At 40.1% G+C, this 27399-nt stretch overlaps 1 protein-coding gene across 1 annotated transcript in view; it reads right to left on the bottom strand.

Annotated features, from left to right (window-relative positions):
- COG5 (component of oligomeric golgi complex 5) overlaps window positions 1-27399 on the bottom strand; it is a 307163-nt gene that overhangs the window by 121152 nt on the left and 158612 nt on the right. Inside the window, exons 8-10 of the mRNA XM_067468812.1 lie at window positions 5310-5475; window positions 1817-1929; window positions 1634-1711 (exon numbers count right to left, since the gene is read on the bottom strand). Of these exons, the coding sequence (XP_067324913.1) occupies window positions 1634-1711; window positions 1817-1929; window positions 5310-5475 (357 nt within the window). The remainder of the gene's footprint in view (window positions 1-1633; window positions 1712-1816; window positions 1930-5309; window positions 5476-27399) is intronic.

The raw sequence follows: 27399 nt of genomic DNA, 5'->3' as shown, positions 1-27399 counted from the left end.
GACATGAGAGAAGCCTCCCACAAGGATGATAAAACATCAAAATCATCCGGGCATCCCCTGGGCAACGTCCTTGCAGACGGCCAGTTCTCTCACACCAGAAGCAACTTGCAGTTTCTCAGATTGCTCCTGACACGACAAAAAAAAATCTTCAAGAAGAGTCTGCTGTTGTAGAGCAAATAGACCTTCGTCCCACGAGAGACAACCTCACATTAGTTTCAAACCAAGTCAAAAGGGGAGAAGACCAAATCTGAATACATCACCAGTCAATAATACATTCCCTGTTGCCCTGCATATACTTGTTATTTGATTGGAACTGGGTCACCTCAGGTACATCTGTATTGTTAACACCATTGAGCCATAGCCTAAACAAAATTATATTGGCATATTAACATTTCAACACAGCAGCTAGAGGTCTAGTCTGAAGGTGTTCCGGGTATATACTACTTGTAAATTGCGCTTGCCATCCATGTCATGACTGACTTTTCAATAACTTTGAAGCATAGGTTCTTTTTATTGCAATTTCCAGTGTGAGAGGGTATATCAGATTATAGAAAAACATTTAGACAAAGAATGACATTAGACATACAGACATACAGATTCTATGCAACTACATTGGATTTACAATTACATTGGTTAACAAACAAACAAAGGGGAATTACATTTTCTCTCAACATTCACACACATGTACACGCATTAATCCACATGCATCCAAATTTTATCACATCATTTTCTCCCTCCTTGGAGAAGCACCTGTTAAGCCAAACTCTGCTTCCCTGCAGCCTGCCAACATATAGTTCCATAACTTCCATAATTTCAAAACGCTGAAATGCCAAAACTTCTTCCCTAAGAACAATGCCAAGGACCAGATCTCTGTTTTCCATACAGCAGAACCTGACTCCCTGCACAAAATCCAAGACTCCAAAAGCGCACTTCATCCTTTTCCCTTGAGAAAGAAGCCCCAAAGTGACCAGACTGCTCCCGTGCAAATCTGCCACTATCCATAGGTACACTAGCTCTCTCCTTCCCATGGAGCAGAGCATAGCGGGTGGAACAGACTCCTCAGCTCGGTCACACTTTGAACATTATTAGACTGAGTCTTTTATAGGAACATTCTGTTGATGTAGTCCCAAAGTTGTAAATTAATAATAGACTACTTCCATCCTGGCTCCATCTCAGTTTCCTGGCCAGATGTTGATCTTCTTGATTAGTGTTGATCTTATGTTGACTTCCTTCTTAACATAAGGAATGTTGCAAACATTTCCTTAACTGGAAAAGAACCATTGTCACAGTTCTTATCAATTCTCATTAGCAGATTTTGATCACAGTTCCAGCAAGCACTTAGTTAGTCATTGCAGGCCTTAATATTATACTGGTATTTCCAAAATACATCCATATATCCTTCCATTCTTCCATTCATTCCCACATATTTGTCAAATCTGCACATTGAATTTCTTGTGACATCCAGGTGAATATTCTATCAGTTTTCAGTAATTAATAACTACTTCTATTGTGCTAATGGCTCTCAACATTATGTTATTACTTTCATTATGCAATAGATATATTGAATTCTTAAACAGATCTCCCCCTCAACTTTTAGTTGCATTTTGCTATAAGGAAGGGGAGGAAGTATTACCTTTGCTAATTCATCAATGAAGCACACATGAGTAACCGGATCTCTTTTCTTAGACAATACTTTCTGCAGATGTTGCACCTGTAGAGAAAAGGGAAAACGTTGTTCCAAGTCTGATTTAATGGTACATTTTTAGTAAACTTGAGAGAAGTGTCAAGCAAAAATGACATTAAAATTACTAAATACCTGTCCACAAGCAGCACAGATTTGATCCATCAATTTTTCCATGTTAGTCCATAGAGCTGCTCTAAAGGCTGCAGTATTTCCTGGCGTTGGCATAGTTGCTCGCCCAGGACCACCTAAAAGTATTTAAAGAATAATGTGTTGTTTAACGCCCATACCTACACTATGATTATCGAGGAATTATCAAGCTTGCTCAACTCACTCTGAGAATGCCTTAAGTGCTTAAGTTCTTACCATAGGCGCTGAACTACAATTAGTTTTAGGCTTCTGACTTAAACATTTGAATATATAAAAGTAGAGTATTTTAAAGTAATCTTATTACTTATTACAGAGGGAGGCAGCATAACTTCCTTTTTTCAAAACTTAATAAAACCCATTGTATGAATCAGATTTTTTTATGATGTAGGTGCACACCTAAAGTTTTCTTTTATGTAGTTTTGAAGATCAAATTAGGTAGGTGATGTCCCCCATTCTCCATACACTAAATAAATCGATTTCTGGTGTTTGTCATGACTCTTGCCAGCATAGCAGGCATTACGTTGACAATTTCTTCCTGGATGTTGGTCTTCAAATCTTGTAGGGTCCTTGGACGGTTCACATAAACACGGGATTTCAAAAAACCCCATAGAAAAAAAATCACAAGGGGCCAAATCTGGAGAGCGGGCCGGCCACTCCAAATCCACTTAAAAAGTAGGCCTCAACGGCAAAAGCATGCTCCTCATTGTTCCAATGCATGATGGCGACTGAACTGTGTCAGGACAAAACTTTATACTCCCACCTCTCGAACGAGACCATTAGCGCTCCGCTACGTCTTCCACCAACTGAATGGCGCGCATTTTAAAAAAGGAAGTTATGCTGCCTCACCCTGTATTTTAATCTTATTATTTTAATCTTATTATATTATTTTAAATTAATATCTAGAAGGCCTGTGGCCTTCTAGATATTAATTAGATAGCAACTACAAAGAGCACAATATTGCCATTAAAATCCTCCGGGGAGGCCCTGCTCTCCAACCCGCCATTGTCACAGGTACGACTGGTGGGGACGAGAGACAGGGCCTTCTCGGTGATTGCCCCCCACCTGTGGAACTCCCTTCCTGGTGAGATCAGATCTGCCCCTTCCCTCCTGTCCTTCAGTGGGACCAAGCTTTTGGGACAGGGCAATAAGGCAGTGATAGGAAACTTTAACAGGCCAATTTAGATTTGACACAGATGACCAATGACGGTTTTAAACGGTGTATTTTAATATTTTGATGAATGTTTTTAATGTTTACGCATGCTTATATGAATTCTTGTCCCAGCATTGAATGTTTGCCGTATATATACTGTGTTCTACCCTGAGTCCCCTTCGGGATGAGAAGGGCAGAACATAAATGTTTTAAATAAAATAAATAAAACCAGTACAAAGTAGGGAGGGAAACAAAGAAGCCTCCATTCAGCAAGATAAAGCCCCCTTCCACACAGCTGTATAAAATCCACATTGAACTGGATTATATGGCATTGTGCACTCAGATAATCCAGTTCAAAGTAGATATAGTGGATTATCTGCCTTGATATTGTGGGTTATATGGCTGTGCAGAAGGGCCCAAAGTGACCAAAATATTGATCTGGGTTTAACCCCCAGGCAGCAGCACAGCTCGTTGGATAGTCTTGGGCAAGTCATTAACCTCTGTGGATTATTATGATGGCCGTTTTCCTCCCATCCTGTTAAGCCATCATTTCCATTTTGCAAAAGAACATGTACAGAAGGAGCTACTGGGTTCTAAAGCATAGAGAGATAATAATAATAAGGCAGAGAACTCATTACAGGCCTTTGGCTCCAGTGTGTACAAAACACTGGTTAGTCAATGAGGCTGGCAAACATATTCTGCCCCACTCCATAGAGCAGAAGGATAAGACCGAATGAATGGGGCTCTCTATTTCTAGCTCCCGAGGACACTCTGAAGTTAAAACAGGCTAATTCCTATGTACATCCTGAATTATTTGAAGGAAGGGGGACAGCAGTGGGGTGGAAGGCTTTCCTTTTAGACATCACTCTTGAGTAAGTCACTTTCATCAGCATCTTCTAAGACAGTGGTTCTCAACCTTCCTAATGCCATGACCCTTTAATACAATTCCTCATGTTGTGGTGACCCCCAAACATGTTGTTGCTATTTCATAACTGTGATTTTGATAGTGTTATGAATCGTCATGTAAATATGATATGCAGGATATATTTTCATTCACTGGATCAAATTTGGCACAAATATCAATACACCCAAATTTGAATACTGGTGTGGTTGGGGGTGGGGGTGGGGGGTAGGATTGATATTGTCATTTGGGAGTTGTAGTTCCTGGGATTTACAATTTACCTACAATCAAAGAGCATTCTGAACTCCACCAATGATGGAATTGAACCAAACTTGGAATACAGAACTCTCATGACCAACGGAAAATACTGGAAGGGTTTGGTGGGTATTGACCTTGAGTTTTCGAGTTGTAGTTCACCTACATCCAGACAGCATTGTGGATTCGAACAATGAAGGATCTAGACCAACTTGGCACAAATACTCCATATGCTCAAATATGAGCACAGATGGAGTTTGGGGAAAATAGACCTTGACATTTGGGAGATGTAGTTGCTGGGATTTATAGTTAACCTAAAATCAAAGAGCATTCTGAACTCCACCAACAATTGATTTGGGCCAAACTTTCCACACAGAACCCCCATGACCAACAGAAGATACTGCGTTTTCTGATGGTCTTTGGCGACCCTTCTGACAGCCCCTCATGACCCCATCAGGGGTTCCAACCCCCAGGTTGAGAAATATGCTATTCTAAGAACTTAAGCACTTCCATTTTCAGTGAAAGTTAAGTAAGTTGAATAACTCCTGGACTGCTTCCAGAATGTTAGAAGAATTGTGTCCTCAAATCCATCAATAATTCAATATTATATCGCATTTAAATACTTTCACAGAAAGGGTCCCAAATCCCTATAGCCAAAGGAAGAAAATATTCCCCCTTTCCCGCATGAAGATTTTATGTGATTTTAAGGGAGGCAAGATTATAAGCATTTTCAGAAATGCTTCAAATGCCTCCACAATGCATTGATGGAATGAGATGCACAAGTCAAAACACAGGCTCAAAATGATATTGCACTTTTAAAATCTGTGCTGCTAAATAGTGGGACTTATGTTTGTGTAAATATTATGCATTAAGCTACACCAGCTGTTGACATGGTTTGAAGCCTAAACAGAAAGATAGTACCATACAGGAAATATTAGGCTTTAAAATGACTTGGAATTGGGCCGATCTATTTACCTCAATGTGACTTTTTTGCTTTACGGCTTGCAGAATTCATCACATAAAAAGAAAACAACTTAGCAAACAGTCAAGTATGGTGAAGACTAATAGAACACGTAGAACTGTGCAATATCCCATTTATGGGGGAACTTGTCAAATGACACATCAAAAGGCACAGTTTTCTCCAATAAAAGCATTCAGAAAAAGCATAGTACCTCTAGCCACTGTTTGAGAGGGTTGAGTCAAAATTTTAATATCCAAGGCATTGCTGATGTTCTCCTCCAAGGTTGTGCAATATCCATCCACAACATTCGTAATTGTGACTTTCAAAGTACCAAGGTTATAGAAAACTTGAAGGGCTGTACCTACTTGCGTAGGATTCTAGACAAGACAAAAAAAGAAAACAGAAAACAGAAAACGGAGAAAGTGTTGGTAAGTATAAATCATAAAGCAACTTGATCCTTAATGAGAGAAATGTCATGGGTGATAAGACTAGCAATGGCTACTATCTAAAACCATACTAACTGTATGCTACCACTCTTATCAACTGCAGGACAACACAAAGAGGAAGGTACTATTGAACTCATAGGATTTTGGCACAGATAACTAGAACAATAACATATGCATATATAATAACGAAGCAACGTAGTAGTAAAGATTTTGATTTAATTTGTTGACGGGGAAAAATACAAAATAATCCCAACGCTGCTCAACCAAAATTATAACGCTCACACAAAGGATGAGGGAGTATGGTTGCTGAACCCGACTGTATATATAAGAGTCAGGAACTGGGAACCACTGGAACTGAGAGACTTAAAATACTTCTTCAAATGAATTCCGCTGCCATCATTTCAATATTAATCAGGCTGAGGTAAATATTGAGAGTTTGTTCTGTAACAAACACTGTGCCACTATAGTTTCTTAGAAGCTGCTGTGAAGCTGACTTTAATAATGTTTTGACCACAAAGGTATTCACACTGAGTCAGGTATAAGTTGAATAAAAGAACTAGAATGTTTATTGAACAGGCTTGAAATATTCAGGTACAAATGTTGCATGGTTTCAGTAAAATACTGGTATAAAAAGCTTGTGGTTGCGTTAGAGTCAAAATCTTAAAAACTTCTGGGTTACGAGTCTTCAAAGTTCCACCACAGGAAATGAATCTCTGAAAGTAACTCCCAAAACTTCCCCTCAGGAATCTAGTCAAAAATACCCTGAACTAGACTTCCCTAGGAATTGAGCAGTCCACTAATGGGGTACTGCTCCTCCACAGTATGCTAGCTATTTACTCAATAGCTACTCTGAATACTTCACAAAAGACTAACCCAATCTTCTTCTCTAAACCCAAACTCGCTCTTACTAACACCAACCCTTCTTCTCTCTAACAGTTCTAAACTCCAACTGACTCAACTGGGACTTCAAGCCTCAGTTTAAAAGACACTTTTTTTCCTCTAGACCACTTAGGTTCCGCCGCCATGGCCCACTCCCTTTAGGCTTCAGGCATCCTGCTAAGGTAAGGGATTGATTACAGCATCCAATTAAGAACATTGCTCAAAACTGAGAGTCTTGTGTAATAGTATGTTAAGTAGATAGAGGGGCTCATCAAGATACATCCATGAGCCATATAACATTAGTAATGTGATATTATTGTCTTTCTTTTTAATGTGGCTACAAAGCAGTGCTATTGTACAATAGTCATCGACATCACCTGTGGAATTCACTCCCCGGGGGAATTAGGTCATCTTCATCCCGCCTCTCCTTTAGAAGGAAATTAAAAATGTGGATGTGGGACCAGGCCTTTGCGTAAGCTTGCAGACCTGATGACGATAATGGCTATGGAAATGGTTTATGGACAAGTTTAATGGAGCTTCAATTACAGAACTCGACAGAACAATGGCCACCATACTGGCTTCCTTTTTAGTAGACTTTATGGTATTAATCTAATGTTTTTAACTATTTTTAATTATTGTTTTTGATGTGTGCTTTGCTGTGTTGCTTGTAGGCATTGAATATGTGCCAGCTGGAAGTCACCCTGAGTCGTCGTCCCCCCGGGGGGGGGGGGGGTTGAGAAGGATGGGGTACCAATACCCGGAATAAATAAATAAATAAATATTGACTGTATGATCATGAAACTCTGACAAGTTTCATCACTTTTTCAGCTAATGTCAATGCCTTTAGGTACTTATACCAATGATATATTTGCATTCCTCTTCACAGTGTTTGTTTTCTAATCATGACTTATCCAGCTGTGACCAACAGAAATGTCAACATTTCTTTAAATAGGATTAACTCTGCATGTTCTGAAACAAGCAGAGATGAAAGATAGATGGCAAATGCTAACACAGTTTGGAGTAAAACCTTTCAAGTATATTTTAGTAACTGCACAGGTCTTTATGATTATGTTTCCCTCTCCAGAATTGCGGTGATATTGTGCCATATACTGGATATACTCGAGTCTAAGTCTAGTTTTTCTGCCCCCCCCCCCTTTTAAGGCTGAAAAAGCCCCACTCAGCTTTTACTAAAATGAGGGTCCTGGCTGGAAGGCAACCCTTCTTTCAGCCCCACACCTTCCTACCAGGAGCCTCACAAAATATCAGAGGGAGGACTCTTTAAGAGATTTGAAGTTATCACTGTTGAGATTGGAATTAGAGTTGGCCCTTCATATCCACAGATTCAACCATCCCCAGCTTCAAAATATTTCATCCAAAAGGGAAAATCTTGATCTCACCACTTTATATTAGGGACATCATTTCATTATAACTTTGCAAATAGCAGGACTTAAGTATTCACAGCTTTCAAATCCACAGGGGTATGGGAGTCTTGGAGTCAAACTCAGCAGATAACAACGACCCACTGTATAGTCATCTCTGAAACAGAAAGGGAGTATACCCACTGCCATAACTGTTTTAGTGTCAATAAATCCCTAGACTGCATAGAATACCAACACGAGTCTCATTGGTAAGCCATATGATCACAATCTTAAATTTCCAGAAAAACAAAATAACAAACAAAGGTTTTGTTGATCAGCCATGTAATTTTGGATTTGGTTCAGGCAATGTCTTCACCTTAATGTTGGAACCTTTTTGCTCTACCTGAAACATCCCAGTCACTCACCAATGTCTACTGTAAAGCTCAAAATTTTAAAAAATATTCTATAAACTCTCATTTTCATAATTACATTTATAACCATGCAGGCTCTTTTCTCAATCTATATAAATAAAAATGTAATGTTCATTTTTGAGACTAACATAACTCATAACATAAGGTCTTTAAATTCTCTGTGTTATTGTTTATATGTAAGTTATATTAATTGTACTGTTTTATTTGCTTGCTGTTTTGTTTTTACTGATGTGTTGTTGGGCTTGGCTTCATGTACGCCACCCAAGTCCCCTTGGGGAGATGGTGGCAGGGTATTAATAAATAAATGAATATATAAATGATAATAATAATAATAATTATTATTATTATTATTATTATTATTACAAAAACCACTAGAGAAATTGACACCAAATTTGGACACATTACACCTATCAGGCCAACAAGTGACCATCACTCATAAAAACACTGAAAAACACAGAGGAAGAGACTTAGAAAAATCAAAAACAATGCATACGCATAACCACATTAAGTCTAGTCGTGTCCGACTCTGGGGGTTGGTGCTCATCTCCATTTCTAAGACAAAGAGCCAGTGTTGTCCATAGACACCTACATGGATGGCATGACTGCTTGGAGCACTGTTACTTTCCCACCAGAGAGGTACCTATTGATCTATTTACATTTGCATGTTTTCAAATTGCTAGAGGCTGACAGCGGGAGCTCATGCAGCTCCCCAGATTTGAACCTGTGACCTTTCGGTTAGCAAGTTTAGCAGCTCAGCAGTTTAACCCACTGTGCCACCGGGGGCTCTGGCATAACCACATGTGTATTTATGCATAAACACACATATACACAAATATATACACATATATACACACATAAAACACAAAACACATATACACAGAGTGGGCCACAGTAATGTGTGTGTGTGTGTGTATATATATATATAGAGAGAGAGAGAGTGTTCGTTTGTGGGATTAACGTAACTCAAAAACCACTGGACGAATTGACATGAAATTTGGACACTACAACCCTCACAGACCGAGGAGTGACCAACACTCATAAATCCATTCAAAAAACAGCAGAAAGGACTTAACACCCCCCAAAAAGCTAAATGACGATGCACCACATGCGCAAAAACAACAGCTCCCAGCATCCCCTAGACAAGGTCCTTTAGGAGAGGAAGATGCTCCACATGCACTGCTTCCAAGCTGTAAGCTTTCTTCTCCTTGGATTTCTTTGAGAGCATCCCAATTTCCGCATATTTCCTATATCCTATTCCTGGACTACAACTCCCAGCAATCCTCCAGATACATAGATTAGATAGAGATAGATAGTAAGTAGACAGATCAATCAGGACTGCTGGGAATTGCAGTCCAAGAATAGGTGGAGAAGGAAGAAAGGAGAGAAAGAAAAAGGGAGGGGAAGGAAGCAAAGCGGTAGAGAAGGAAGGAAGGAAAGAGGGAGGGAGGGAGGGAGGGAGGGAGAGAAAAAGAGGAGAGAAAGGGAGGGAAGGTTGGCCACAGCAACACGTGGCGGGTACAGCTAGTAGCAAATAAAGCAGTTGAGCAGACTGTAGTCTCTGCAGCTCATAGAGCACTCCTCACTTATTTCGGCTAAAAAACGCAAAAAGCCTCAATGAATTTGCTGAGAGTTGCTCTCAGTTAAGCCTTACCAACTGACGAATACATTTACCTCCAAATAAATGACTGCTGCGATCTTTGGACTTTACAAGAACTGTTTAAAAATGGAACTCCATTGATAAGCAAGGTCACTGCTACACATTTGACCCGAAGTGCTTTGTATTGCCAGAAGAAACTCATTCATTTCAATGCATTGTTTCCCAATGAAAACATCCTTGTAAATTCAAGCTCCATAGGATCCAGAAGTCAACACAACAAATGTACAGGCATTGTATTCACAATAGCACAGTGTAGACTTTCTTTGTAGTCTTCATCCCTGAAATCCACAATGCAATACAGCAAGTCTTTTCGTTCATAATTCAATCATTATAATAGCTAAAAAGATGGGCTCCATATGATACATTTTCTCCAGGAATTCTCAGTGTTTGGGAATACAGGAATATAAGGAGGACCTAGATTAATTATCTATATGCTGCTGTGAGTGAAAACAAAAAATCCTATGTTTAGAGTTGCAAAAGCAGCAATAGTGATAAGTGATATGATGCTATCACTTTTTTGTGCTTGCCACAAATGAATACAGTAAAATACGCCGTCTCCATATAGGGACACAGCTGGCATAACAGCCAAAGAAAATGAAAGGCACTTTTAATAACCAACACCACCTGTGCTTCCATGATGCTAAGCCTAATAAAAAGTACAGTCTGCCCACTGATTCCTTCAGGGGAAGGGGAAACTCATCCAAAGTTGATAGCACACTTTTCCCCAAATATTTCTCATCAGTAGTACCTCCATCTCATGGAGATGAAGTCTCAATTTGAGAGATTATCCGATTTCCCTTGGACTGGCAGGAGAAAGAGAAGCCGGGCTTTATTTCCTGGGAGGAGAGCAATGTCCAGTCTCGATAAAATAGTGAAGAGTAGAGACATCAGACTGGCAACAAAGATCCGCCTAGTCAAAGCCATGGTATTCCCTGTAGTAACCTACGGATGTGAGAGCTGGACCTTAGGGAAGGCTGAGCGAAGGAAGATTGATGCTTTTGAGCTGTGGTGTTGGAGGAAAGTGCTGAGAGTGCCTTGGACTGCGAGAAGATCCAACCAGTCCATCCTCCAGGAAATAAAGCCCGACTGCTCACTGGAGGGAAAGATACTAGAGACAAAGTTGAAGTACTTTGGCCACATCATGAGGAGACAGGAAAGCCTAGAGAAGACAATTATGCTGGGGAAAGTGGAAGGCAAAAGGAAGAGGGGCCGACCAAGGGCAAGATGGATGGATGGCATCCTTGAAGTGACTGGACTGACCTTGAGGGAGCTGGGGGTGGTAACGGCCGACAGGGAGCTCTGGCGTAGGCTGGTCCATGAGGTCACGAAGAGTCGGAGACGACTGAACGAATGAACAACAACATGGACTGGTTGGATCCCAGAATTTTCCTCCAGCATGCAAAGAACGATGAAGTACTCCATCATTGTCATGAATGGACGGTGATGCAAACAGCTCCCCTGGTGGCCAGAATACCCTCATGAAACTGGAATGTTAAATGGCTTCTGTGTGCCTGTCTATATGTGTTATATGTCTATGGCAGGGGTCCACAAACTTTTTAAGCAGAGGGCCAGGTCACAGTCCCTCAAACTGTTGGAGGGCCGGATTATAATTTGAAAAATAAAACATGAATTCCTGTGCATGCTGAACATATCTTATTTGTAGTGTAATCAACACTTAAAAACAGTACAATAATTAAAATGAGGAACAATGTTAACAAATATAAACTTATTAGTATTTCAATGGGAAATGTGGGCCTGCTTTTGGCTGATGAGATAGGATTGTTGTTGTTGTTATGTGCTTTCAAGTCATTTCAGACTTAGGTTGACCCTGAGCGAGGTCCGTGTAAATGATCTTGGAGGGCCGCATCCGGCCCCCAGGCCTTAGTTTGAGGACCCCTGGTTTATGGTATGATGGCACACCAGGAAGATTAAGGGAAAACTAAATGTGTCTAGTTATTTTCCCAGTGACCATCGGTATGCCCTAAATTATTTTAATACCTCAAAATAAAACACTATAGACAAGACTAAAAATGACCAATGAAGTTTACTGAATAAACGGGGTGAAACAAAACAAGGTATACAGAGGTGCAGTTTGATTTTATGGTAAAAAACGAGAATAATAAGGAACAGGTATAAGGTGCAACTCTGAGGTAAATAACAAACTATATTCTATGAGGTAAGAACTCTCTATGATGGTACAATTCTAATCTATAAGGCATACACTTCTATACTCTTTGGACAAACACTATATTCTTCTATATGGAGGCATATACATCTATATTCTATGGAAAATATATCTATAAACTCTGGGACATGTACTGCTTAAGTCTTTGGCATGTATATCTATAAACGTTGGTCTCTGAGGTAAATATGTGCTAAGGATGGCCTGTTCAGACTGCTAAACCAGAGCAGACACTTTCTGGCTAACTACTAAAACTATGTTCAAAAGAATGGAGCCAAAAAGTATTTCACCAGGCTCTGAGGCAGAATGGGCTGAACCAAATGGCTCGGCCTATAGGGGGAGCCTAAGCTCCTACTCTAAAACTTAGCAGAATGGAACAGTCCAACTCCAGGGAAATAAACAGGAAAATAAATACTAGGCCTCCAAGTGTTTTGGCCTACAACTCCCAGAAATCCCAGCCAGTTTACCAGCTGATAGGATTTCTGGGAGTTGAAGGCCAACACATCTGGGGACCCACAGGTTGAGAACCACTGTCCTAGATGGTTCTTAAGGAGAGATACGTTCGGACAGGTAAGCTGGGCCGAAACCAGCAAGTAATAGAGTTGGAAGAGACCACATGGGCCATCTAGAACTTTAAGATCTTCCGGGGAGGCCCTGCTCTTGGTCCTGCCTCCTTCACAGATGTGTTTGGCAGGAACGAGAGACACCGCCTTCTCAGCGGTGGCCCCTTGGCTATGGAACACCCTTCCCACGGATATACGATCAGCCCCCTCCCTCTTGACATTCCGTAAGAAGATTAAACCATGGGTCTTCGAGCAAGCTTTTGCTAACGCAACATAATTAGATTAAGATGAAATTTGGAATGATTTGACAATGCACTTGGATCACGAGTTTAGTAAGGAGATGTTGCAAATTATGTTTTTATAGCTTTGTTTGGTTTTTATATTATATGTTAATGTTTTAATTGCATTTATAATCTGTTTTTAACTCGCATTATATAGTTGTGGAGGCATCAAATTGTTGCCAATTGTGAACCGCCCTGAGTTGCCTTCGGGCCGAGAAAGGCGATATATAAATCTATATAAATAAAAATGTAATGTTCATTTGTGATATTCACAAAACTCAAAAACCACTGGGGGAATTGACACCAAATTTGGACACAAGACACCTAACAACCCAATGTATGTCCTTCACTCAAAAAATTGATTTTGTGATTTGGGAGTTGTAGTTGCTGGGATTTATAGTTCACCTACAATCGGTGAGCATTCTGAATCCTACCACCGATGGAATTGATCCAAACTTGGTTTTGGGATTCAGCCTGAGTTTGAACTTGAACCTGATTCTCTGTTTGTTCCTCCTGATGCTAATGAAAATATATTTACTGATGCTAATGGAAATGTACCTTTTGATGCCAATGCTCCTGAAATTAGTGAGGAAGAAACTGCTGTAGGTTTGGAAAATGCCAATGTTCCTGAAATTAGTGAGGAAGGAACTTCTGTAGATTTGGAAAATGAAAGTACCAGTGTTCATGATAATGTTTCAGAGGGAAGCCTTGACCTTTCCCTCCCTTCTGCACCTGTTAACTGTAATGACAACAGAAGGGGCCAAATTTGGGAAGACAGAAGTAAATCACTCAGTTTGCGTCGATCCTCCCGAATTCAAGAATTAAAAACATTGGCTTCAAAGAAGAAGGGCGGTTCACGGAACCAATTCTTGAACTTTAATTGCCTTACGCCGGGCTGACTGTCTCAGTTCAGGCATCATTTCAGAATTGATGAAGACCTTGGCAGTTCTCCCGGTTCCCTGGCCATAGTTTGGGAAGATTTCTAGGATATCAAGTACAGTTAGTGGATTGCTAACAGGTTCCAGTATTTCACAGTGAGGCTTTTGGTTTTGCTTTGTCCATTTAAATTCATGTTTGCTGATTTTGCTGTGGCTTTTGACTTGCATTTTTCCTTTATTTTGTAACCATTTTTCTTCAATAAAAAAGGATTGTTTTTCACAGTCAAGTGTGGTGGATAGTTATCTTAGGGCCTCGTTCCCTGCTCTGGATTGCAACACTTGGCACACAGTTCTCCCATGACCAACAGAAAACACTAGAAGGGTTTGGTGGGCATTGAATTTGAGTTTGAGAGTTGTAGTTCACCTACATCCAGAGATCACTGTGGACTCAAACAATGATGGATCTGGACCAAACTCTACACAAATACTCAATATGTCCAAATGTGAACACTGGCGGAGTTTGGGGAAAATAGAACCTTGACATTTGGGAGTTGTAGTTGCTGGGATTTATAGTTCACCTACAATCACAGAGCATTCTGAACGCCACCAACGATAGAATTGGGCCAAACCTAGAACCCACACAGAACCCCCATGTGGGTCACAGCAACGCGTGGCAGGGGACAGCTAGTAATAAATAAATGTGGTAAATAAATAATAAATAAATTCTACGATTCCAAGTAATACAGAAGGAAAATTGAACAGTCACAGCACAGCCCTTCACTCTGCCCCCAATGACACAAAAGCTACTAGGTGGAGCAAGAGGGAACACTGGCTTTACAGGACTAAAGGGCTTGGCATTTTATTATGGACCATAGATGCTTTAGGGCTCAGCAAACAAATTACTTTTTGACACTATTCTATATTCCACATCAGGGCTCATTTTTACGTCCTATCCTCCTCTTTTTCTGTGAATTACTTTCTAATCCCAGCTCTTCAATTGCATCCCAGCTATTCCTCTGCTGCCTAGCAACAGGCCATATGATGCACTCCTTCCAATCCTACTGCCTCTTGTCATCAGCCCTTCCTTTCCTACTTCATCTGCCAAAAAAGAGACAACAAATGTTAACATTCTAAAAATAATTAACGCATAAAAGCACAGGGTTAACTTCAGTGCCAATCAGGAAAGGTAGTGAGTTAAACCACATAGTTAATAATATAGCAAGATTATTAACTAGTTATTCCTAACAGCTCTGACTTCACATAAAATCTACGTAATCCAATGTACATCTATGTGATAAAGAAGGTGCCAATGTATCCATAAACTCCCAAACTGCCCTAGACATAGCCAGGATGATTAAAAGCACTAACAAGCCACACCAAAAAACTGCCAGGCCATCAAATGCTAATCAAGGTGGCCAGTTGAAACTTCCACACTGTTGCAACTCAGGGTAGTTTTCACCTTGCTCCAGACACCACCACACCAAAGCTGTAGGTTTTGTAGTTTATTGAGAAAAAGACAGAATCAAAACAGAGCATATGAAATGCATAAAATCCATAGGCAGGTCAAAGGCTTAAATGCAAAAACATAATTCCCAAGATCCAAAGGCAAAAAACATGAAGCATAATCCTTTAGCAATGGTCAAACAAGAGTCCATAGAACACAGTTGAAAACAAGGCCCAAATCCCAGACTCAGGAAGCCAGAAACGTGCTGCTAAAAGCCAAAGTTAATCCACAGAAGTTTGCATGAGAAGAGCTACATTGAACTGACAGCCCCTGCTTGTCAGCTACAAGGCTAAATACCCTTCGCAGACATGAATGCATTGCGTTGACCCTTGGCCTCCTTGGCTTCTCGCTTGCTGGCCAAGCGAGTGCTTCTCCGGAGCCTTAATTGCAGATGATCTTGCCTGCTCATTAATTCATTATCTTCAAGGCTATGCAACCCCTTATCTTGGTCCAGCTGGACCGGATCACTGTGGGAAGGCAAAGACGTCTTCACCTTGCCATGTGGGAATTCACTCCAGATATCAGTCTCACTAACATTCTTTTCCCCTGGAAACTGACTTACTGTTTCCCCTTCAGGAGCCCCACCATCAGGCCTGTCTGAAGAAATCTGTAACCCATCATCCTCATCCTGTAAGAATTCTGGCTCACAGAGCTCAGCTTCAGACTCAGAGTCAAGCAGAGCCACAACACACACCTAGCTTCAACAGACAAGAGTTCTTTGCCCACCCTGGACATTCCACAGATATATAAGCCCAATTTTCCTAGTTCCAACAGACCTCACAACCTCTGAGAATGCTTGCCATACATGCAGGAGAAACGTCAGGAGAGAATGCCTCTAGAACATGGCCATATAGCCCGAAAAAAACTACAACAACTCATTACAGGTAGTTTTACACTACCACACATACATACCATTTAAATTAATACTTAAGAGGAAAAGATAAAGCTGAGTTTCACATTTGCATGCTTTTTGCCTGATGAATCATCAATATGGAATACAAAATGTAATCTTGTGCATGTGGCATAAATTTCAGCAAGAACACTTCTGCCTCACTATACAATTATTCAGAATTTAATGAGCAGCCTGGAGAGAAAACAAGATGGAGAACCTATAGGTCTAAAGGGGATTATGTAGAAGAAGAAATAACTAAAATCAGATTATCAACCCAAGGGAAGAAAAGAAAAAGAATTACATTATGCTTCCTTTGCAGGACCTCAGGTTCATCAGACACAGTTTTGACTCTGGAGTACACAGATGTTATCCATTAATGCCGGGCATGTATTCATAGCTCAACTAATTTCATTATTTCAGAACCTGTTAACAATCAAGCAGTCAACAGCACAACACACAAATGGAATTATAAAGACCGGGAAAAATGATTTAACACAATGTATCTTATCAGGAAGGGACTGGCTTTAACTATTAACCGTGTTACTTTTGAAATGAGTCAGGGAAATACGAAGAGTGGCAGATTAAACAGAGAGATTATGAAGCTGTACCACATCTTGATAAGCTGCTGGATCAGTCAGAATTGGCTAGTGTGGGATATCAGTAGCTACTATTACTACATAGCATTTGATCCCATGGATTTGTGTTGTTTTGAAGAATTGGTCCAAGATACTTGGGGGATGGGGGAGTACAAAACAGTATGTATATTGTCATACTCTTCCACCAGAAAAAACTATGGAGCACCCCTGGTCGAAGCACTGGCACCTCTTAGACCAGGGGTACTCAAACTTTTTGAACAGAGGGCCAGGTCACAGTCCCTCAAACTGTTGGAGGGCCAGATTATAATTTGAAAAAAATTCCTATGCACACTGCACATATCTTATTTGTAGTGCAAAAAACACTTTAAAAGAATACAATAATTAAAATGAAGAACAATTTTAACAAATCTAAACGTATTAGCATTTTAATGGGTGACGCAACCCAGGATAGATTCACCTTGTTCAAGACAGCACCACACACCAAGGCTGTAGGTTTTGTAGTTTATTGAGAAAAAGCAAAATCAAAACAGAGAAGTAAAGTTGCGAAAGTTCAATAGTTAAAACAGAGTCTTAAATGCAAAGGCAAAGTTCTCAAGATCCAAAGGCAAATAAACTGAAGCATAGTCCATTAGCATTGGTTAAACAAGAGTACATGGCAGAAAGACAAGGTCTCCAAAAATCAGGATCAAAACCAAAGTCCCAAAGAGCCAAAAGCTTTCCCCAAAAGCCAAGGTATTTCCACAGAAGTTAACAGGGTAGAAGCAACATTGCATGATAAAGAATGCCCTTCGACTAGATCAGGGGTCCACAAACTTTTAAAACAGAGGGCCAGGTAATAGTCCCTCAAACTGTTGGAGGGCCGGATTGTAATTTGAAAAAAACATGAAAGAATTCCTATGCACACTGCACATAACTTATTTGTAGTGCAAAAACACTTAAAAACAATACAATAATTGAAATGAAGAACAATTTCAACAAATATAAAATTATTAGCATTTCAATGGGGAAGTGTGGGCCTACTTTTGGCTGATGAGATAGGATTGTTGTTATTGTTGTGTGCTTTCAAGTCATTTCACACTTAGGTTGACCCTGAGCGAGGGCCAGGTAAATGACCTTGGAGGGCTGCATCCGGCCCCCGGGCCTTAGTTTGAGGACCCCTGGACTAGATCATTAAATATGTTTTCCTAACATGAAAGCATTACGTTGACCTCTAGCTTCACATTTGTTGGCAAGGTGTGCGCTTCTGCAAACTCTTAATTGTGAACGGTCCTGTCTAATCAAATCTCCACTATCTTCAAGGCCGGATAGCTCATTATCCTGGCCCTGCTGGGCCTGGTCACCCTGGGAACCAAGAGGCCCTGAGTTCTCAGAAGGAGCCTCCACTTGCATCTGTGAAGTTTCACTATCTTTATCTAAAGCCACATTTCTTTCTCTGGGGAACAGAAATGCCGTCACTTCTTCAGAATCAACACTATCTGCCTCAATGACCGGAACATGTTCAGAAATCTGTAACCCATCATCCTCCTCATCCTGAGGAAACTCAGGCTCAGAAAGCTCAGGCTCAGACTGAGCCATAACAATGGGAAGTGTGGGCCTGCTTTTGGCTGATGAGATAGGATTGTTGTCGTTGTTGTTGTGTACTTTCAAATCGTTTCAGACTTAAGTTGACCCTGAGTGACAGCCGGGTAAATGACCTTGGAGGGCCGTATCCGCCCCCTGGGCCTTAGTTTGAGGACCTCTGTCTTAGACTATGCAATGATATGAGCCAGAGACCATTACAATGTGCTTCTCTTATGTACTTCGCTGATGATTGCTGGACAGCCCACAATGGCCATCAAGATCTCCCCCAAATGTAAATTCCAAGGAAGAAAGATCAGGTGTAAAATGAACACCCAAGTCCTTCAAGAGCCCTCTAAACGAGCCCTTCTCCAAACAACACTCAAGGGCTTAAAGCTAACCTTAAAAACTGTGCATAGACCCTGAGAACTGGGAAGCTCTGGCCTTAGAGCATTGTAACTGGAGGTCAGCTGTTACCAACAGTGTTGTGGATTTTAAAGAGGAATGAATGGAGGAAAAGAGTGAGAAATGTGTCAAGAAGGCGCATCAAGCTAACTCTTGTCAGGACTACGTTCCATTTGGAAATTATTGTGAAAGAACATGTGGATCCAGAATAGGTGTCTACAGTCACCTATGGACCCACCGCCAAGACTCTACATTTGGAAGGCATTTATACCCAGCCACAAGTGATAGCCTCTGTGATGATGCTATCCAAAACTAACAAAAATGGACTAGAGTTACACTTTAAAAATGTACCTGTTACAACTTTACATATAAATTCATCTTAAGAACAAACCTATGGAGCCTATGGTATCTTGTTCATAATCTGGGGACTGCCTGTGCTAATAATGCTTCTTTTTGGTATTAGGGTAAAAAATTACCCCTCACTACCTCTGAGGATGTTTGCCATAGATGCAGACGAAACGTCAGGAGAGAATGCCTCTAGACCATGGCCATATAGCACGAAAAAACCTACAACAACCCAGTGATTCCGGGCATGAAAGCCTTTGACAATACAATTATATTTTCTTTTTAAAAAATTATTTTCATTTAACATGGACCTGCATATTTATATTTTATGTGATTTTTTTATTATTGCAAACTTTCTTTCCTGAAAAATATGAGTGTTCTTTTATCCATTAACAGATACTACCCACGTTAGTAAAGGCTTTGGGCGTCTGACTTTTAGATCCAAAAGATTTGCTTTTTTATAATCCCCAAAGCGATATCTAGATGTGAGATGGTCTATAAGTCAATATTTCTCAGAGCTGGTTTTATTTCTAGTATTATTTGAGTAGCATGTCACACCAGAAAAAAATGAACCCTTGGCAAGGAACAGGAACAATCAGAATATAGAATAAATAGAAATGTAAGAATTATTCATTATGTTCCCTCACTAAAATCAATTGTTACGCTGCATAAAAGAGAAGGCAGATTCATATTTAAATCGTAGTATCAGGTATTTTGGCTGTTATGGATGTTATGATTCAACAGCAGAGACATACACATTTTGTTGGTGAATGGGGTGGGGGTGGGGTGAGAAATATCATTAATTCAAGGAATAAAATGAAGGGATTGTTGGAATCACAACTAATCTCTATGAAAATACATTGAAATAAGAAGGATTTTTTCAGCATCATGGGGAAGTGCAGACCAGTATTTGCAAATGTCTGATTATCTCATCACTAAATGCTTAGTTCTAATTTTGTGTTCATGAGTCACAGACACCTACTAACTCAGACATACAAACCATTCCGATCTATCTTTGTTAAAAAGTGACATCGGTTGGTTTCAATGCAATGGAGAATCCCACTAACCTAAAAACGTACATCATCAACAGAAGCAGAACTCATCCTTTTATTTACAACAACAACAACAACATTTTTACATGCCACTCCTCGTGGCTCGAGACAGGTTACAACATTGCTAAAACATATAATCTATATAAATAAGAATGTAATGTTCGTTTGTGGGATTAACATAACTCAAAAACCACTGGACGAATTGACACCAAATTTGGACACAAGACACCTAATAACACAAGGAGCAACTATCACTCAAAAAATTGATTTTGTCATTTGGGAGTTGTAGTTGCTATGATTTATAGTTCACCTACAATCAAAAAGCATTCTGAACTCCACCAATGATGGAATTGAGCCAAACGTGGCACACAGGACTCCCATGACCAACAGAAAACACTAACAGGGTTTGGTGGGCATTGACCTTAAGTTTGGAAGTTGTAGTTCACCTACATCCAGAGAGCACTGTGGACTCAAACAATGATGGATCTGGACCAAACTTGGCACAAGCACTCAATACGCCCAAATATGAACACAGATGGAGTTTGGGGAAAATAGACTTTGACATTTGGAAGTTGTAGTTGCTGGGATTTATAGTTAACCTATAATCAAAGAGCATGCTGAACTCCACAAATGATGGAATTGGCCGGGTATAAATGAAGTTTCTTATATTATTATTATTATTATTATTATTATTATTATTATTATTATTAGCTGTCTCCTGCCATGCGTTGCTGTGGCCCAGTCTGGTGATCTGGAAAATAAAGTAATGGTTTCTAATATATGTAATTCCTTTATGCTTGTGGGTAAACAGTATTCTTTGTTGTTTCTATGTCAGTGTTGATGTGGAGATTGTCTGGTTTGCCTACTCTGGAACATGCGACATATAATTGTCCTTCTTTAGGGGTCCCTTTCAAATCTATGATACTATATCTCTGTGTGTGTGACTCATATATATCTATCTATATCTATGGCTGGATGGCTCTTTGTCAGGAGGGCTTTGATTACGTTTTCTTGCCCTGGTGAAGGGAGTTGGACTGGATGGCCTTAAGTATGGTGGTTCTGTGTGAGAAGTTTGTCCCAATTCTGTCGTTGGTGGGGTTCAGCATGCTCTTTGATTGTAGGTAAACTATAAATCCCAGTAACTACAACTCCCAAATGTCAGGGTCTATTTCCCCTAAACTACACCAGTATTCACATTTGGGCATACGGAATATTCGTGCCAAGTTTGGTCCAGATCCATCATTGTTTAAGTCCAAAGTGCTCTCTGTATGTAGGTGAACTACAACTCCCAAACTCAAGGTCAATGCCCACCAAACCCTTGTAGTATTTTCTGTTGGTTATGGGAGTTCTGTGCCCCAAGATTGGTTCAATGCCATAATTGGTGTTCAGAATGCTCTTTGATTGTAGGTGAACTATAAATCCCAGTAACTACAACTCCCAAATGTCAGGGTCTATTTCCCCTAAACTCCACCAGTATTCACATTTGGGCATACGGAATATTCGTGCCAAGTTTGGTCCAGATCCATCATTGTTTGAGTCCAAAGTGCTCTCTGTATGTAGGTGAACTACAACTCCCAAACTCAAGGTCAATGCCCACCAAACCCTTGTAGTATTTTCTGTTGGTTATGGGAGTTCTGTGCCCCAAGATTGGTTCAATGCCATAATTGGTGTTCAGAATGCTCTTTGATTGTAGGTGAACTATAAATCCCAACAACTACAACTCCCAAATGACAAAATCAATTCTTTTGAGTGAAGGACATACATTGGGTTGCTAGGTGTATGCTGTCCAAATTTGGTGTCAAGTCGTCCAGTGGTTTTTGAGTTCTGTTAATATCACAAACAAACATTACATTTTTATTTATATAGATTATTATTATTATTATTATTATTATTATTATTATTATTATTATTGTATATGATTGGCAGCAGCTATTTAGGGTATTGGTTAGGGATCTTTTTCTACTTTGTTTAATTGAGATTCTAAAACATAGCAAAAACTGAACATAGAACCACCTCCTTGCAAATAATGTGTCCCAACACTAAGGCAGTGCATTACAATTGGAGAGCAAGCTTTAATACAAAATCTGAAAAACATGCAGGATCAACAAGCAGTTGAATGTAAAGCAATATTCAATACATGTTAGTACTATTTTTAAAAACGGATTAACTGGGCGTCATTCTATGCTGAGACTATAAACCAGTAAAAGATGCAGCGGAAAAAAGATATAATATATCCAAGATTATTTCCGATACTAAATTCATGGATCACTGGGCCTCGGGGCACAAGTCATTGCACCGTTGCCATGGTTGATAAAAGCAGATTGAATTATTTGAAGTCCAACTTGTAATACACCAGATGGGCAATTTAACATATGTTAAAACCCTGTTGTTTAACACTGCAGAAAAGTGTGTGCGTATTGGTGTGTGTGTGGGGGGAGGGGGTATCAAGTCCTTTACTCACACTATATCTTCCTATCCTTTTCCTTCTTTTGTAGCGGTATTGTCAGAGTTGATGCTGGAGATTTGGCAAGTAGTATTACATTTCAGACACATTATGATTCCCTTTAGTTTGAAATGCTGTTGTCGTGACACGTCGCTGTGGTATGTACTTGCAACAGTCACCGCTTTCGCCTTCTCTAGTTCTATTTTAAAAAATCTAACTTGTAGCAACAATAACAACAGAAAAGCCCAATTAAATTGGTGTGAAAAACACAGAAACAGCAAAAACACAGAAAGATCAGCAGGGAAATACAGGACAATTATTTCAAAAATGCCAGCACAAAAGGAGATCGTACACAATTTCCTATAATTTAAAAAGAGAAATTTCAAAGATCCCACACTTTTTCATGATGTTTCTAACACACTGGTAACAAAGCCTATGCGAAAGAGAGCTTTCACTAAAAGCAGGGACAGCAAAGGATGACTTTGGCAATAAAAATGATGGCATTGGGTCGTTTTAATGTTTGAGCTACAGTATAACTAGTTAATATAATTTTTAGAAGCCCGCAAATTCAGTCCTAATAATTGATGGTTTCTATTTGAAGAAATAATCATTATAGTAATGACATATTTAAGAAGTAACATTTCTATATGTGCATTGTTAGCTCTTTACTAGGTGTTCATTCCATCATTATTACTAAATGTGTTTTTGTGTTTTAATTATTCTGCAACCATTGCTTTAACTAATCCGCATAGTTAAAGCAATGGTATTCCCCGTAGTAACTTACGGATGTGAGAGTTGGATCATAGGGAAGGCTGAACAAAGGAAGATAGATGCTTTTGAACTGTGGTGTTGGAGGAAAGTTCTGAGAGTGCCTTGGATCGTGAAAAGATCCAACCAGTCCATACTTCAGGAAATAGAGCCTGACTGCTCATTGAAGGGAAGGATATTAGAGGCAAAGATGAAGTACTCTGGCCACATAATGAGAAGACAGAAAAGCTTAGAGAAGACAATTATGCTAGGGAAAATGGAAGGAAACAGGAAGAGGGGCCGACCAAGGGCAAGATAGATGGATGGTATCCTTGAAGTGACCGACTTGACCTTGAAGGAGCTGGGGTGGTGACGGTCATCAGGGAGCTCTGGCATGGGCTGGTCCATGAAGTCAAGAAGAGTTGGAAGCAACTGAACGAATAAACAACAACAACAAAGTATTGTCAAAGGCTTTCATGGCCGGAATCACTGGGTTGTAGGTTTTTTCGGGCTATATGGCCATGTTCTAGAAGCATTCTCTCCTGACGTTTTGCCTGCATCTATGGCAAGCATCCTCAGAGGTAGTGAGGTCTGTATCCGTTGGCCTGTAAACCAACTCCACCCAGAGGAAAAGTGTTCTTGCCATACATCAAGGGAACTGCTGACCGCATAGGGAAGCTGATGAGGAAACACAACATACAAACTATCTACACACCCACCAAGAAAATCCAACAAATGCTACATTCAGCAAAGGACAAGAGGGATCCTCTCACTTCGTATACCACGCAGCTGTGGACAAGTCTCCATAGGGACCACCAAACGCAGCATCGCCCAAACATGAATCAAGGAGCATGAAAGGCACTGCAGACTACTTCAACCAGAGAAGTCAGCCATAGCGGAGCACCTGATGAACCAACCTGGACACAGCATATTATTTGAGAACACAGAAATGCAGGACCACTCGAACAACCACCATGTCAGACTGCACAGAGAAGCCATTGAAATCCACAAGCATGTGGACAATTTCAACAGAAAGGAGGAAACCATGAAAATGAACAAAATCTGGCTACCAGTATTAAAAAAAACTCTAAAATTACAACAGCAAAACAACAGAGAGGAAACAATCAAGGACATCTAATCACCTCTCAATAAAAGATTGCCCCAGGCATTGCCAGGCCATCAAATGCAAATCAAGGTGGTCAGCTGAAACATTCACACCTAGCTCCAACAGACAAGAGTTCTTTGTCCCACCCTGGTTATTCCACAGATATATAAACCCATTTTCCTAGTTCCAACAGACCTCACTACCTCTAAGGATGCTCGCCATAGATGCAGGCGAAATGTCAGGAGAGAATGCCTCTAGAACATGGTCATATAGCCCAAAAAAACCTACAACAACTCAACAACAACAAACCCGCCTCGAGCCACAAGGAGAGGCGGGTAAGATGATGATGATTATTATTATTATTATATTGTTAATGTGCAAAATGAATAATTGCTATTTAGAAAGGGATGACTGGTACCACTTTATGACTTCAGCTTATGATGACCCCAGCTAGTCCAGCGCGCGGCAGCCATGTTGTTAACAGGAGCAGGGCGCAGGGAGCATACAACGCCCCTGCTGTCCCAGCTCCACTGGCTGCCGATCTGCTACCGGGCCCAATTTAAGGTGCTGGTGTTATCCTACAAAGCCCTAAACGGTTCCGGCCCAAAATACCTTGCAGACCGCATCTCGGCCTACGAGCCCACGAGGACCTTGAGATCATCCGGGGAGGCCCTTCTCTCGGTCCCGCCTGCCTCACAGGCACGCCTGGCGGGGACGAGAGAGCGGGCCTTCTCGGTGGTGGCCCCCCGGCTGTGGAACACCCTCCCTGCTGAAGTTAGACAGGCGCCCTCCCTTATGGCCTTTCACAGGAGCCTGAAAACATGGCTCTTCGAGATGGCCTTCAACTGAGTGCCATATCATTGGAAATGACGACCGGAATGGACTATGACTATGAAATCGACTATGACCCCTGGATATGACGAAGCGGATTTTTAGCATAAGTATATGTTATGTAGTAGTAGATTGTTGTGTACTGTCTTGATTTACTGTAAACTGTCTTTTCTATGTTGTTGTTCACCGCCACGAGTCGCCCTAGGGCTGAGAGTGGCGGTCAATAAGTGCAATAAATAAATAAATAAATAAATAATAAATGAGAAGGCACCTTGTCACCAACAGCCAAGACAGTTGATTCTGTCAGCTCAGTGTGACAAATCTAATACAGGTACGAAAGATAAATGAACTATTTATTTGTCCCATCTTTGTTAGCTTTATAGAACTATGTTCAGTTCACACAATCGTCTGGAGAATAATTTGAACCATCAAAAGTCTCCACAGTCTCCTTCTTCACTGTGAATATATAGCTTCTCTCTCTCGGGTTCCTATAAAATTCATGCACACACACACATATGATTGTTTGTTTTCCAAAATATTGTTGAACTAGGAATCCATTCCAAATGACAGTATTTTATTTTTGTTGAGACTGTGAAGTCATAGCAAATAATGAGTAGGACTCTGAAAGGAAAGCCATAGGTATTGGAGAAGAGAAAGGAGAAGAGAACAAGAACACTGCAACTCGTTCAGGAATCTCTAGATCACAGTTTGGAAGATCACATGAACTGAACCAGAAAGAAGATAATGACACTCTTCCAGCTAGCCCAGAAGGATCAACATAGTTAATAACTATGATTATTTTCTTTTTTTTTAATGATAAATTAATAAGGAAGATTATAACAAAGATTTTTTTATATATAAAAAAAGCAGCAACTGCAGCCAAGGGAAAAATCTGATCTGAACATGCTTTGGTGGATCTCACAAGATATTGGTGACATGATAGTAGGCTATTTCAACATATTTCAGTAGACTTCTAGAAACAAAAAAGAAAATGATACAGTACTTTACATTAATTACAAGAGTCCTGTCATCTGATGATTTTCCTAGTGAGCCACAGCAGAAATGTGATTCTCCTGATAAGCCTAAATAGTGACATGGATTCTTACAAAATAGGATCATGTCTTGGTGAGCCATAATAGTAACATGATTGCTGGAAATATTGTGGCAGTATTTATCTGACTGGAAGATATACCTGAAATAGTGAGTGATGAAGAATTTTAAAAAGTAACACATTTTTCAGATCTTGGGAATATGTAGTTGAGACAGTTGACCACATATTTCTATCCCAAAAAATGTTTTTTGCCTTCCAAAAGGCTGTTTTAGACTCAAAGTCAGAGCAGATTTAAGACAAGTTATTTTTAGGATACGATGGACTATCAGGTTGAAAGGTAAAGATCTTTGTTGTGTTGTTTTGTGACAAGGTTAAGGTTATTTAATCTCTGTATTTTTATATTTCTTTGGCAAAGTATAACAAACTCGCACGTACTTCCATTGTTAGGTTAAACCACGGGTCCTCAAACTAAGGTCCGGGAGCCGGATACGGCCCTCCAAAGTCATCTACCCGGCCCTCACTCAGGGTCAACCTAAGCCTGAAACGACTTAAAAGCACACAACGACTTGAAACAACAACAATTCTATCTCATCAGACAAAAGCAGGCCCACACTCCCATTGAAATACTAGTAAGTTTATATTTGTTAAAATTGTTTTTCATTTTAATTATTGTATTGTTTTAAGTGGGGTTTTTTTTTTTGCACTACAAATAAGATATGTGCAGTGTACATAGGAATTCATTCATTTTTTTTTTCAAATTATAATCTGGCCCTCCAATTGTTTGAGGGACTGTGACCTGGCCCTCTGTTTAAAAAAGTTTGTGGACCCCTGGGTTAAACATTCGACAAAATTTCCTTGGGTTCCCACCCCACCCTACTCTCTGGAACATGCATTTAGCAGAACAAACCTAAAACCTAATTCCTGATCTTCCAGACTAGGTTGAACAACTGAATGGGCGGCAAGGGTAATATTTTTATATTTTTTTTATATTTAGCTTCTGGTTATTTAAAATGTAAAGTGGCGAGTAGCAGCTGGTGGCTTCCATGTCAATGAAGGAGTGAGTCTAGTATACGCCTTAAAGAAGGTATATAAAACTAC

This window comes from Anolis sagrei, chromosome 5, assembly GCF_037176765.1.
Source record: "Anolis sagrei isolate rAnoSag1 chromosome 5, rAnoSag1.mat, whole genome shotgun sequence".
Taxonomy (NCBI): domain Eukaryota; kingdom Metazoa; phylum Chordata; class Lepidosauria; order Squamata; family Dactyloidae; genus Anolis; species Anolis sagrei.
Note: the sequence above shows the minus strand (reverse complement) of the source record. Positions and strands in the feature narration are given on the sequence as shown.